Here is a 15,446-nt window from a genome sequence, read left to right as displayed (position 1 = left end):
AGATAATTATGTGAATAGATAAATTAATAAATAAATAAATGTATCTACCTGCATTCTACATATATTTGCTGATCGATTAAAATAATAATAATATTATTATTATTAATTTTACTTTGTGATTTTGAAGTATTGTTGGTTGAAGTTTTATCAAAATAAATCTAGTTAACTGTTCAAATTGTAATGAATTCCATATTACAGGTTACATAATGAATACATCATATTTTTTTGTACTGTTTACAGTTTTTGGGCTTTGTGAGACTCTCTTTGTTGTTTGTCTGTCTGTTTGTTTGTTTGTAGTTCTTTGTTTGTGATTTGTTTTTTTTTTCAGTTCTTTGTTTGTGGTTTGTCTGGTCTTTGTTTTATTTTGCTTCGTTGCTATCAATGGCTATTTATATTTTTTTAAATGACATTAAATATTTTCTGATCTATTTATTGATGTTCATTCATTCGTTTATTCTTCCGCTCACTCGTTCATTTATTCATTCATGCTATTTATTCTTTTATTCATTCATTCATTCATTCACTCATGGTTACTACTTTACATACATTTATTTATTGCTATCTATTCATTGATTGCATACAATTATTGCTTTCTTTTTTTTCTTCAAATTTTGCATATCTGCAATGTTTTTTTTTTAAATTTGTAACCCAGAGAGGAGAGAGAGTGAGAGGGAGAGTGAATGAGACAATACATACACATAACCAGGAGAGAGTTAGAGGGAGAGAGAATATGAGCAATAAACACATGCACGCATATACACACCCATACACACTTGTACGTGTGTTTATACGTATTTGTGTGAATGTATGTGCATATGTATTAGTGTATATGTGTATGTGTATTTTATCCACGCCAGCAATTACATACTACAGTTTACGCAGTTTTTTTTTTGTTTGTTTTTTTTTTATTCAATCTACCACAAATTAAATGAAGTATTTTTAAATAAATAAATAAATTAATTAATTAATTAAATAATTTATAATAGATTAAATAATGTAAAATGATTGAAAATTCGAAAGGAGTGATCGATTCGTTCGATTTTCCCTCTTCATGCTTGGCTATCAGTACGAAGGATTTCTCTGCTCTTTCATTGTTTTGTTTACTCTTTTTATATCAGTCAAAGTTTAGATTTTGGAATTAATCTTTTATTCATTCATTCATTCATTCGTTTATTCATTCATTCGCTTATTCATTCATTCGTTTACTCACCCATTAACTCATTCATTCATTTATTTTTGGATAATTTAATCAAATGCGTTTATTTCCTCTCTGTTAATAGTTTTCAAATTCAATTTTTAAATCGTTCAATACAATTAAGCTTGGTGATTCTGACATTGAATTTTGCACATCTGCACGCAACCTGGGATTTGTTTTCGATGATAACATGTCTTTTAACGTTCATACAAGGACAGCTTCGAACGAATGCCCTGGACAATTGAATGGGCTCTGGACAACCGTGTATGCTTAGGTGCATCAGATGATCTTTGAGCAAGCATACTCTTTCAATGTCTTGTTCATTCCTTTATCCACTTAAAAATAGACTATCGCAATAGTCTATATACGACCTGTCTGGTGTAAATATGTCTAGACTGCAGTCGGTTCAAAATTGAGCTGCATGCTTGGTTTCGGGTAGCCTTAAATACGATCACGTTAAGCCAATTCTTTTTGCTCTTCACTGTCTTCCGGTTTATCAGATTTATTTTTAAGATATGTTTAACGGTTTTTAAATGTAATAAGGGAGTTGCCCCTGAATATTTAACTGACAGATTCATTCCTAGAGCAATGCCACTCCTGAGTCAAACGTTGCGCTCTGACAATTTAGGTTTACTGTTTGTACCTGACACAAACTTGGCTGTTGGTCGAAGGAATTTCTCCGTAATGGGTCCTGCTGTTTGGAATGGTTTGCCTGGGGACCTTCGTGATCCTGCGTGGTCTGTTATTCAATTTCGTAAAAGGCTGAAACACCATCTCTCTGTCCAAGCTTACCCGTCCTAATGTCTTCTTCTCTCCATTCATTGCATTCTTTTAATAAAGAGCTACGCAACGTACTGCAATAATCGTTAGCGCCTCTGAGATCTTTTTAAAGGGCGCTTACAAACACACCAATAATATATATATATATATTATATTTAATTGTATTAAATAATTCGTTTATAAAAATGAATGAAGGAATTACAACCGTAGTATAATATGTATTAACTAATCAATGTTCATGTATCAATAATATTAATATGTATTTATTTATTTATGAAATAAAATACAATGGCAAACAGTTGAATACGCTTTCACAGAAACTCTCTTCTCCCATTCAACTACATACATATAGGTACGTGTATACACATATTTTTATATATGTATGTAAATATATATGACGATATATATATATATATATATACATATATTCATACATATTTATATATTTATTTCTTTTTACAATCTATCATTAAATTTACCAATCGATTTTATATAAACATATTTATACATTTATATATATATATATATATAAAATAAACGAAATGTTAAAGTTAATTATCACGCTTTATTAATTCAAGTTAATTAAATTTGAATTTTTTTTAGTATGTTAAAGACGAGTTTCAAAAGAATTTTTTCTCCTTTCTTCTCTCAATAATCAAACCTAAAATCAAGATACAAAAATATGTGTATGTGTGTGTGTGCGCGCGCTTTTGTATGTGTGGTATGTGTGTGTGTGTGTGTGTGTGTGTGTGTGTGTGTGTGTGTGTGCGTGCGCCCACAGACAAATGAATAGATGGGAGAGTCAGATGTAAGGCAATTCTTTTCCTGAGAACCTCCCACACGCAATGCGACAAACACGTATTGGCTGACTTTCATTTAAATTCTGTGAAGCAAGTTTGGCCTCAACTTCATCTACCACACGCGCACACACACACATACACAAATACATACATACACATGCACGCACATGTATAGCCAAAACTGAAAACATGTAGTGGAAGACATATCACTCACATATCAATACAAATAAAAGGCAGCAAAATCGTTATTGGTTTTGGTATCGACAATATCTTTGACGCGGGTATCGAACCTGATATAGCCTCCATACGTCAAAATCTTACAATGTTCATAAGCATTTGCCCCAACTTTGGGTCCTTCAAATATGATCCTTTAATTAACAAATCGTTCCGCAGCCAACTATGCCTATATTAACCAGGGAATGCATTACCGTAGACGAAGTAATATTGTTTTTCGTTTTCATGTTTCACGGTATTCATTTTAAGGCCGGTGTTGGCATTTGTATCGGCAATACAATTATTTTGGTATTGTTAACATCTCTGCAATGCACATAAATCATACATACATCATGCATACAAATTTGCATACACAAATGTATATTGAAAATGTTCACACGTGTACCAAGATTTGTACATGAAAAACATACAAATAACGTTTATTTATTTGTTAATTTGTTTATTTTAACATTCATAATATTATTCTAATTTATCTTATTTACAACATTCACTGTATGTGGGTCGGTGAATTTGATTGGTCAGTTTACAATTGGTCAGTTTAACCTATTTAACCCCAACTGCCCTTTCTAATGAATGACCATTGGTTAATTTCTGCTTTACATTTTAGCTCTGAAGTTTTGTTTGTTTGTGTGTGTGAGTGTGTGTGTGTGTGTAAATGCATTTGTATATTCGTTTGTTTCACTCAATTATTCACTCGTTCATTCGTTCATTTTTTTCGCCCATTTTTATAATATTTTCTTCATGTAATTTATTTTATTTTTGAAATTTAAAACTGTTATACGTTTGATGTATGGTTAAAATTATTGTGTCTTAACAGAAAATATCAATTGTGTTATATCACAGTTATCCAATTGATGATGTCGTACAATTAGCGTGCAATACCCTTAGAAATACCTGGTCTGACTGACTGACTGACTTTTTCTTTTAATATGTTATAAATCTTCATCAGATCTATCATGGTTTCGAATATATTTAGATATAAATCTTCCATCATCTGACTTATTTTCTCTTTTCAAGATGGCCGGAAATGGAGTTGAGCAACAGTTAAAAGAGACATGTCAGTTTTACGATTTCTCTCAAATATGAGCTCTTTAATCTTGTTTATATTCCGTTTTAATTGATTTTTTTAAAAGTTTACGTGATAACAACGTTTGGTTACTTTTTTGCTTATAAAATTTCTCAACAGCATTTCTAACAAACATACGAACTGTTATTAACAATTTTCCATCAAAATTTTAACAAAATCCGTAGAATACAAATGCTGTTGTTCGTCGTTTAAAAAATAAAGTCGCGATGGTAGTAGTAGTATCACTGCTGCTGCTGCTTCTACTACTATTGCTACTACTACTACTGATAATAATAATAATAATAATAACAATATATATAATAATATTGATTCATTAGCCTAGCAAATCAACCCACATATATATTTATTTAGCATCTTTAGTATGGAGTGTCTGGCAAACAATAATAATGATAGTGGAATACCACATCAAGCGGTTTAATTCAGCCGATCCAATTATTATAAAGCGTTACATAAGTACCCCAAAAACAAACTTTCAGCCCATCCCTACACTAACGTCATACTTATCGTTATTATTTATATTGTATTTCACTGTTGTTACTATCAATGTTATTGTAATACTAGTATTAATAACAGCTCAGCTTTTAGCAGTAGTAGCAGAAATAGTAGCAGCAGTAGTAGTAGCAGTAATAGTGGTAGCAGCAGCAGTAGTAGCAGCAGTATAAGTGGTAGCAGCAACAGTAGTAGTAGTAGTAGTAGCAGTAGTACTAGTTAAAGCGAAAAAAGTGCACGTGTGTGTGTGTATGTGTATGATAGGCCAGCCAAATGTTTCATTGACATTTATAATTGTAAATACTATGTGGTGTGTGGTGTCTTCCTCTCAATTTTTTTTCTGCCATTTAATTTTTTATTTTTGATTTTTTTTCTTTTTTTCTCATTCTTCCGTCTCTTTCTCTTTCCTTTTCTTTCACTTTCTCTCCCTTCTTACATCTTTGTCTATCTGATTTTTTTTCTTTCTGTCTATCCATTTCCATCTTTTCTTTGTTTGTTTCTCTCTCTCTCTCTATCTCTCTCCCTCTTCCATGTGCATATATAGAGAGCATGTATAATGAATGTATTTCAATGTTATCCTAACGAACTGTTGACAGGGAAAAATGATAAATGAAAAATCAGATTAAAAGTGGAGAAGATAGTAAATGTTGATAACAATTTTTGATTGGTTATTTGACCTTTGGATAATAAGCAGACGAGTATTTTAAAGGGATGGACGAAGACGTCATATTATTGTCTTCTTATGAAGCGCTTAATTTAACCCAATTTTAATTCATTCCAATTTATCTAACGCTTCATTAATAATAGTTAATTAAATAGCTTGATTTTGTACAGCGCTTCATCAATTTATCACATAATTTTATATTATATAAATTTATTTATTGTTTTTCTTGTGACATGAAAATTGTAACAAACAATAATAACATTTATTCCCAGCGGCTAATATTTGATTAGTGTGTTTGTATGTGTGTGTGTGTGTGTGAATGTTTGTGTGTGTGTGAATGTTTGTGTGTATGTGTGTGTAATGTTGTGTATATATATAAGTGAAAGTCTTTTTGTGTATGTGCGTGCGGTATGTATGTTTGGGTTTGTTTGCAATGTATGTGTGTTTGTGTGTGTTTGTGTGTGTGTCCCATCCCAATATATGAGCCTTCAATGAATGATTGGCTTATTAAATTGTTTATGTTTCGCAGTCAGTTTAAGAAAACCATCAGGTTGATGATTAGAATGATGACGATGTACGACGTAGGTATGTATGTTTGTTTGTTTGTTTGTATGTATGTATGTATGTATGTATGTATGTATGGCAAGTACAATGTCAATGACAATGTCAGTAATGGCATTAATAAAGATAGCAACGAAAATATATGTATGTATGTAAGTATGTATGTATGCATGTATGTATGCATGTATGTATGTATGAATGTATGTATGTATGTATGTATGTATGTATGTATGTATGTATGTATGTATGTATGTATGTATGTATGTATGTATGTATGTATGTATGTATGTATGTATGTATGTATGTATATATGTATGTATGTATGTATGTATGTATGTATGTATGTATGTATGTATGTATGTATGTATGTATGTATGTATATGTGTATGTATGAACGTGTGTATGTATGACTCCTACTTAAAAGATTGAGCTATAACCCGCGATAAGCTAAACATCCATAATGTTTGACAGAATACTTTGTTTTTAGTTCTTCAATTTTTCATGTACACACACAAACATAAACACATGTACATAAATATACACAAATACACGCACAAACATACACACATGTACATACATATACACACATACATACAAACAAAACATTTGTACATACAAACATACATACATACATACGAAACGAAATTTTATTTGTTTTCCAAAATAGCAAAATTTAAAGAGATCATGATGACCATAATAGAATTTGTATAATTTAATAGAACATACTATAGAATTTTTATACATACATACATACATACACACAAACATACATACATACATACAAACATAAACGTTCATACACACATATATATACACACACATACCACAAACATACATAATAATATTGTTTCTTAAACAATCTGCTAGGCAATTAAATGAATAATGATACACCATTGCTTATATATGTGTATGTATGTGTGTGTATGTATGTGTGTGTATGTATGTATGTGTGTTTGTAACAGATGGCCCAGGAGGGAAGCGGCAGAGGGGTGTGGGTCTGTGGAATGTGTGATTGTGGATGTTTGCCTGGAATTGGACTTTTGACCACATGAAGTCGCATCAATGTCACAGTTTCTCGTTCGCGAAGATGCAGTCCATGCTTATGTGTAATATATTTATATGTGTGTGTGTATGTGTTTGTAGTTTGTGTGTGTAAATAAAAGTGGCAAAATTTTTTCCTTATGTTTGCCTAAACAGAAAACTAACAGCCTTATATATTGCTAGCGCAACAACACATCTACTGTATGATAAAAACATCCTTAGTTTATAACTTTTGTCACGTTTGTGTTCGTGTGTGTGTGTTTGCTTGTGTGTGTGTGTGTTTGCGTGTGTGTGTGTATGTTTGCGTGTGTGTGTGGAGTGTGTGGTTGCGTGTGTGTATTGTACGTATATAATACATTACATTAAGGTAATACATTTATCTATTTTTTTTATTGTTTATATACGGACAAGCAAACTAACATAAAAACACAACTTTACCAATAAAAACACACACGCACACAAACAAACAAACCCACATACACACACAGACAATCAAACAAACACCCACAAACAAACAAACACACACACACAAACAGACAAACCCATATACACACACACACAAACATACAAACAGACAAACACACATACATACATACACACAGACAATCAAACAAGCACCCACAAACAAGCAAACAGACATACACACACACACACAAACAAACAAACCAGCAAACACACACATACACAAACACACGCAAATATTATCCGGTCCGTCTATTCATTTAATTTACACAGTGCGAGAAATCTAGTTACAGGGAAACCTTCGTGTTGGATTCAATGTTTCCCTATACACTGTCCATCTCTATAATAATAATAATATTAGTAATAATAATATTAGTAATAATAATATTAGTAATAATAATATTAATAATAATAATAATAATAATAATAATAATGATGATAATAATAATGATGATAATGATAATAATAATGATAATAATAATGATAATGATAATGATAATGTGAACATATTTTATTTATCCAATCGGCACAATGAAACTATAAGATATTAAGAAAATAAATTGTAACTAAAATGTTAAAATGAATAGAATAAAAATAATCAATAGAATAAAAATAATCAAATGTACGATCCACCCATCCTCATTGCCAATGGCAAGTGCATGGGTGTAAGTTATATTTAAAATAGCATTAGGCAATGTTTCTGTCGCAAAAAATTCCATATGACGAGCTAATAACACTGTTTATTAATTTAAAGTTAAACGGTTTTGACCATTTAAATTTAATTTAATAATAATAGCAATAATAACAGTAATAATAATAGAAGTTAATTATTTATAATAATAATAATAATAAACATCACAAGTAGCCTAGTTAATTAAGTTGAATCAGGATAGCTATTATATTATAAGTGGATAAATGACTGTTTCCAATTGTTGTACAGCCATAAAGGAAAGATTAATTTATTTATAAATGTGATGTGGTTTGACGTATTTCGATGAAATACATGCTTACACACACGCACGCACGCACACATACACACATATATACACATATATTCACACAAATATTTGAAATTTTATGTTTTTTTATCTTTATATACACATACATAAGCATACATACGCCTACGTTCATACATACATACGTACGTACGTACGTACGTACGTACGTACGTACGTACATACATACATACATACATACATACATACATACATACATACATACATACATACATACATACATACATACATACATACATACATACATACATACATACATACATACATACATACATACATACATACATACATACATACATACATACATACATACATACATACATACATACATACATACATACATACATACATACATACATACATACATACATACATATAAAGAGAAAGGGATTTTCAATTTTCCAGTTCTCCATCGATTTTCCTCCGCTTATTTTTGAATTATTATTAATAACTTTAATTAAATAATAATTATAATACAATTATTATTAATTATAGTTTTATAAATATTAATAAATAAATCAAAACAATATTTATTATCATAAAATTAATAATTACAAGCCACATTTTTTAGTAACTTCAACCGAACGTCAGTGCTAAGTAATACAATTCAATTTTGTTGATTGAGTTATTTATAAATATTGTTTGATAAATAATTTTAAAACTATATAAAATAAATAATAATGATAATAGTAGCTGTAGCAGTAGTGGTTGTGGTGGCGAGTAGTAGTAGTAGGAGTGGTAGTAGTAGTAGTATTTTTATTACTTCTGCCCATATTTACACAAATACAAACACATATACGTATTCGGGTTTTACTGTTTGAATATTATCATCTTTCTCTTTCTCTCTCTTCTCTTTTTTTCTCTCTTTCTCTCTCTTTCTTTCTTTCTCTCTCTCTCTGTCTCTCTGTGTGCTTGTTTGTGTGTGTGAGTGTGTGTGTAATAAATATATTTTCAATGTTTCAATGTAACACTTAAATAGAATTTATTAATTAATAAAGAATAATTTTATTTTATTTTAAAATTCAGTCGACACTTCTTGTCTAAGCCCCGCCTTTGTGCGCGCGTGTGTCCGTGTGGGTGTCTTAAAAAAGGACAGAAACAGTGACGGGCAGACGAAAAATTTTGAAATTTCGTTACGCTGCAGGTTTGTCTGGTTGAGTTTTTTTTGCGCGATTACGTTCTTATGTTATGTAACAAAAGTTAGGTGTGTGTCTGTGTGTGTTTGTGTGTGTGTGTGTGTGTGTGTGTGTGTGTGTGTGTGTGTGTGTGTGTGTGTGTGTGTGTGTGTGTGTGTGTGTGTATGTGTATTAGTGTGTGTGAAAGTGAGTGAATGTCTGTTGTGTTTTGTGTATTTTTCGAGCTTTTTTCGATAATTAAATTCATTTTCGATTCAAAAATGGCAAATTGTAAGGTAGAAATGTTATTGCAATTATACATTTTAAGATAATTTTCACATAAATTATAAAACATAAAACAACTCAAAAATCTATAAAAAAAAACTTGTTTTTAAATAAGCTTTACCCGAAACAAAAAAAATTAATAAAAGTAAAAAGCTGCAAGCGTTAAATTAGCGTTAATATTTGATTTAACATTAATAAGGATGTTCCAATCTGTCGGTAATGTCCGTATAACGACCTTTAAACGATCAAACTGTCGGCAAGTCGAGTAATTATGGTCGGTATCGAGTCAGAAATGGTAATGTTCTCGCGACCAACCGAACTATTGAATATTTTTCCGCAATGATTGAAATAAATAATGCATTAGTATCCCGTTTAGTGTTTGTTCGACTAAGCATCATCCATCCATTCATCCAACCATTTATCCATTCATTCTTTTGTTCATAAATACATACATACAATCATTCATTCGTTCATTCATTTGTTCATTTATTCATTCATTCCTTAACTCACTCATTCATTCGATAGTAATAATAATAATAGTTTGATTTACAGGTTTCAAACCTAGATGAGAGAAAGGGCAGAGAAAGAAAATTTATAACAAAAAGTTTTTGAAGTTTTCAAATTATTAACAACAACAATAATAATAAAATAATAATAATAAAATTGTAAGATATGATTGGTCAAAATATAACCATCACCCTCACCTTCATAATCATCTCCTTATTGCATCTCTCCATCAATAATTCTCTCGCCTCAGCAGCATCAACAAAAAATGTCGACAATGACGACAATCAACAGTATTCGAAACTCTATAATGACGTAGAAGAAAATGGCGACAATGACGTCACTTTTGAATCGGACAAACGGAAGTGGTCCTCGAATAATATGGGAATGTGGGGAAAGAAGCGATCCGAACTGGACCTCACCCCTAAAAGAGCCTGGTCCTCAAACAAGATGGCCATGTGGGGACGCAAGAAGAAGTCACCAAAGATTGAAAATAACGGCGGCAACGATGATGTCATAAATGACGGAAGCAGCAACGACAATTACCACAATTTGGATGAAAAGGATCTCGGGGAAAATGCGGAAAAGCGAGAATGGGCTTCAAACTACATGGGTATGTGGGGAAAGAAGAGGTCACAAATGATGCCTCCCGACAATCTACACTTCCCATTTTACATCATTTCCGGCAACAAACGGAAGTGGATCGATGCCGGAAGTTGGATGAATCAGCCAGCCATTCAGCAACGTCGAAGCAAATGGGGCTCCGGAAAAATGATGATGTGGGGTAAAAGATCGAAGCAGGGAACCTTCAACAGTGATGATGACGTCATTCCTGCTCCAGATGACGTTTAAAAATGGATATATTTAAATTGCAATTTCATTAATTATAAATTATTAAGCGCTCGATTTTTGAAACTTTTTATAAATTTTCAGACGTAATTGATATTAAAATATCGCAGCAAACCTCATCAGAGTTGTTAATATTATCAAATTGAAATATTATTTGTCAAAATTTATAAAATAATAATAACTACAACAACAATAATAATAACTACAACAACAACAATAATAATAATAATAATTTAAAAAATTAAAAAAATAAAATAAGATAACACGAAAACCTATTGAGGGAATTTTTTTTGTTTAAAAACAAAACACGAACAAACTCAATATTAATAATCATAACCATATTCACCATCACACTCATTAAAAAAAACATCATCATAACCATCATCATCATCACCACATTCGCAAAATCATCATTATGACTATCATCATCATCACATTCGCAAAATCATCATCATAACCATCTTCATCATCCTCATCATCACTTTCATTAAAACATTATCACTTAGTGTTCACAAATTTAAAAGTTATTTTGTAAAATTTTAATTTGCATTTCAACAAAATATACACTGCAAAACTATTGATCCAGGCTAATTACGATTATGATGAAATAATAATTATTCATATATAATAATGATGATAATAATAATAACGATCGTAGTAGAAATGAAATAAATAGTCAGGTGATGTTGGTAATTATATCTGTTAAACCTTTTAGTTAGGGCTTATTCGTTCGTTCATTCGTTCATTCATTCACTTTCAGTTTATCAGTTTCAATCAATCAATCAATCAATCAATCAATCAATCAATCAATCAATCAATTAGCTTATAAAGCGCTATTTCCGCGATGTTCAACAGCGCTCCTCAATGAATTTTGAAAACAGATGGGTCTTGAGATCCGCTCTGAACTTCGCAAGTGATGGAGAAATAGTTAGAGAAGTAGGTAGAGAGTTCCAGAGAAAAGGACCAGAAAAAGCAAAAGCAGATTTGGCAAAAGAGTGTTTAACACGAGTTAAGAAAAAGCGAGAAGAAGAAGACGATCGTAAACCGGGGCGTTTAGGGTCAATTAATATATCTGATAAGTACTTAGGAAATAATTTAGATTGAGACTTATACATGAACATGCAAATTTTAAAAATTATTCTATATTTTATAGGTAGCCAGTGCAAGAGAACAAGATATGGAGATATATGAGAAAAGAAAGGGGCACGAGCAACTAGACGAGCAGCAGAGTTAAAAGCTTTACTTAAAGGATAGAGTATAGAGTCAGGAAGACCATAGTAGAGCGAGTTACAATAATCAATCCTAGATAAGACTAACGAAGTAACAAGAAGGAGAAGAGTAGGATCATCAAGAAAAGGCAAAAGTTTTTTTATTCTACGTAGATGAAAGTAAGAACTTCTAGCAACACTATTAATCTGAGAAGAGAGAGACATAGTAGAATCAAAGATAAAACCTAGACTGCGAAACTTATGAGAGACATCAAGAGTTTTAGAATCAGGTAAGATAATAGGAGGAATAGTAATTGAGTGTTTAGATTTATTAAAACAAATTAATTCAAACTTAGAAGGATTAAGTTTAAGACACATAGAATCAGACCAAGCGATAATCGAAGAAAGACATAGAGATAAATTATGAAGAACACTATTGAGATTAGATGGAGGAAAAGAAGTATAAATATAAGAAATTGCTAAGTAATTAATTCACAAATTTAATTCATCGCCATCTCAGACGTGAATTTGTAACTTGCTTTTGAAAATTTGATGGTTGACGAGTATTATTTTATTTATATTCATTATTATTATTATTTATTATTGTTATTATTAGATATTCTTTCATCAATAACTCTCAGAAAAAATAACAACATTGCGCGCACAATACGGAGATCTTTTTGCGTCATCTTAACTATCAAAGCAGCCATCTCGCCTCAAATAAGTAAAAAAAACTATTCTCATTCTTTCGATTTGAATGCTAAACCATTTAATATTCCTTTCAAGACAAATTTAAATTCCAACAGCCAGAATAATAATTAAAAAATTCTCCGAGATGATTGGTCAGCCGAACAAGAACATCGTCATCGTCACCCTCTCTTTCATCATCTTCTCACCTTTACATCTTTCTCTCCAGCATTCCCTCTCATCGTCAGAGCCAAAATTGGACGCCGAAAACAGCGCGACAGAAGACGGTGACGTCGCAGAGGCAAATTATTTTGAATCAAACAGCAAGATGAGGTCAGGGTCGGAGCCATCCGGTCCAGAAGTCATTCCTAAAGAAGCCTGATAACAATGCACAAACTTCAAGTAACATGAGCCGCGTAGGATGAAGAAACGATCTCTAGAAAAGCCAGCACTCTGGGAGTTTCTCCTCTTTCCAATCCCCGCTATGATCAGCAAGTACCTTTGGAACCATCCGCGGAAATCGGTCAATAATAGCAAACGTAGAGGGAAACTCAGATTCATAGGTTAAAGTTCACAGAGATTGAAATTTACGGTTCATCGCTGGTAGCTGGCTAATTTTATTGATCACAATGAATAAATAAATAAATATTCTGATTATATATTTTAAAATTTATAAACAATAATTCATGCAATCATGTTTAATTACAAAAAGAAAACATGAAAATTTGGCTCAGAAAGATTCTTGCCGATTTAATTCATTAGCATTCTCATTAGCGTGAACTGTGAACATTCGGCACAAACCGATGAAACTTTTTTCTCAAAATGATCACGGCTTGTTTCGTTTTAGTCTATTAGCTAGCTAAATTTTATTTATCACAATAAATTCAAATACATATCTTGATTTACATATCTAAAGAATATCATTTTGAAATATAAAAAAAATATTTATATAAGCAAAAACACGTTTAATTAAAATGAGAAGACGAATATTAACGGAGGGAATGGGAAGTGTCGAGGACTTGCCGCGGAAGGTCATTCATGTCTGGAAAACATTTGATTTTTTACGTTCAAATATCACAAAAAACTTTTAGTCTTGGAAAAAGCAAATTTAGTCAAAACAATGTGTAAAATATGGAGAAAAACTTGAAAAACAGTCTGAAAACTAGAAGCAGAAGTATGAAACATTGAATGCTAATACCTATGAAAATACCGAACAAAATTGGAACGATTTTTGTCCTTGTCCTTGACAAAGAAAGTTTGATCAAAGAGGTAAATATTTTGAATGGTCATTCGTCCAAATCGGCAAGCCATCCTCAACACAAGATACCTTTGCAATTTTTTCTTATTTTACTATTAATATTTTATTGGAATGAATAAAAAAAGTTGGTATTTAAAATTTTTTAAGAAATTAACTTCAATTACGTAGGAGAGAAGTAAACTGAAATAATTATAATAACAGTAATAATAAATTAATGATAATAATAATATTAACATCAATTAATAAATTTGACCAATTCATCTTTTATTATATATATATATATATATACATATATATATATATGACAACGGCGACGAACTCAAAGATAAAAACAACGACTATGATGATTCTGATGGTTCTTTCTATGACGGACACGAACTTATGTAAACAGAAACGGTTATATCGAACCAAATCGAAACGGCTTTCCCGAATCGGAACAAAATGATTATAACGGTATCGTTTACATTAAGCCGAAATAACGGTTATAACGAACCAAAAGCTACAAAATAGTAATAACATCATACTTAAATACGGAACAGTTATTATAACGATCCGACACGAGACGATTACACCGAAGAACCGATACAAAACATCAATACCGACCCGAAAAACGAAACTTAACAACTGGTTTCTCAAAAAACATATATTCTAACAAAAACTTCCCAGAATAAAATCTCAAATGAAGACAAGACTGCAAAAGATGACTACTACACTGATGATGATAAAAATCCGGATTACTTTCCACATATAACAATCGAACACATAAATCGAACAACGTCTATATCAAAACTTTATGAAGAATAAGAAGAAATATTAAGAAAATGAATTGGGAGAGTAAGAAAGATTTGATCTTAATGGAAAAACAAGCCATTATGAGATATGGAGAAGCCTAGAGACGAGTGAAATGTTAAACGTTTTCACGGAGTTCTTAAATGATTTTTATCATTAGTATCTATGATACACTATCTAATTATTGGATAAAAACGACAATAAGGCTAATTTTTTGAGAACTTCAATAAATTAATGACGTAATAAAATTAAATTGGATCAAATTAACTTTAAACTTTCATTAAATTAATTTTTTTAAATTAATGTTAATTAATGACAATATTAATTTGGCGAAATACTTTACTAAGAAACTGTGCAAAAATTATGACGACAATATTAATTATCGCTATTTTTTGTAGAAATCAATTATGAATCATGATTAT

General features: G+C 31.0%; 2 protein-coding genes across 2 annotated transcripts; both read left to right on the top strand.

Annotated features, from left to right (window-relative positions):
• Positions 1–10,401: 10,401 nt before the first annotated feature.
• Positions 10,402–11,085, top strand: HELRODRAFT_168750 (hypothetical protein; the record flags this gene model as incomplete). The annotated part of the gene is made up of 1 exon (XM_009014613.1): positions 10,402–11,085. One exon carries the CDS (start codon positions 10,402–10,404, stop codon positions 11,083–11,085), a length of 684 nt encoding a protein of 227 aa, XP_009012861.1.
• Positions 11,086–13,125: 2,040 nt separating this feature from the next.
• HELRODRAFT_168749 (hypothetical protein) lies at positions 13,126–13,545 on the top strand (the record flags this gene model as incomplete). The annotated part of the gene is made up of 2 exons (XM_009014612.1): positions 13,126–13,316; positions 13,398–13,545. 2 exons carry the CDS (start codon positions 13,126–13,128, stop codon positions 13,543–13,545), a joined length of 339 nt encoding a protein of 112 aa, XP_009012860.1.
• Between the last annotated feature and the right edge of the window lie 1,901 nt (positions 13,546–15,446).

The sequence above is a fragment of the Helobdella robusta genome (assembly GCF_000326865.2).
Source record: "Helobdella robusta unplaced genomic scaffold HELROscaffold_14, whole genome shotgun sequence".
Lineage (NCBI taxonomy): Eukaryota > Metazoa > Annelida > Clitellata > Rhynchobdellida > Glossiphoniidae > Helobdella > Helobdella robusta.
This window is presented reverse-complemented; position numbering and strand designations above follow the sequence as displayed.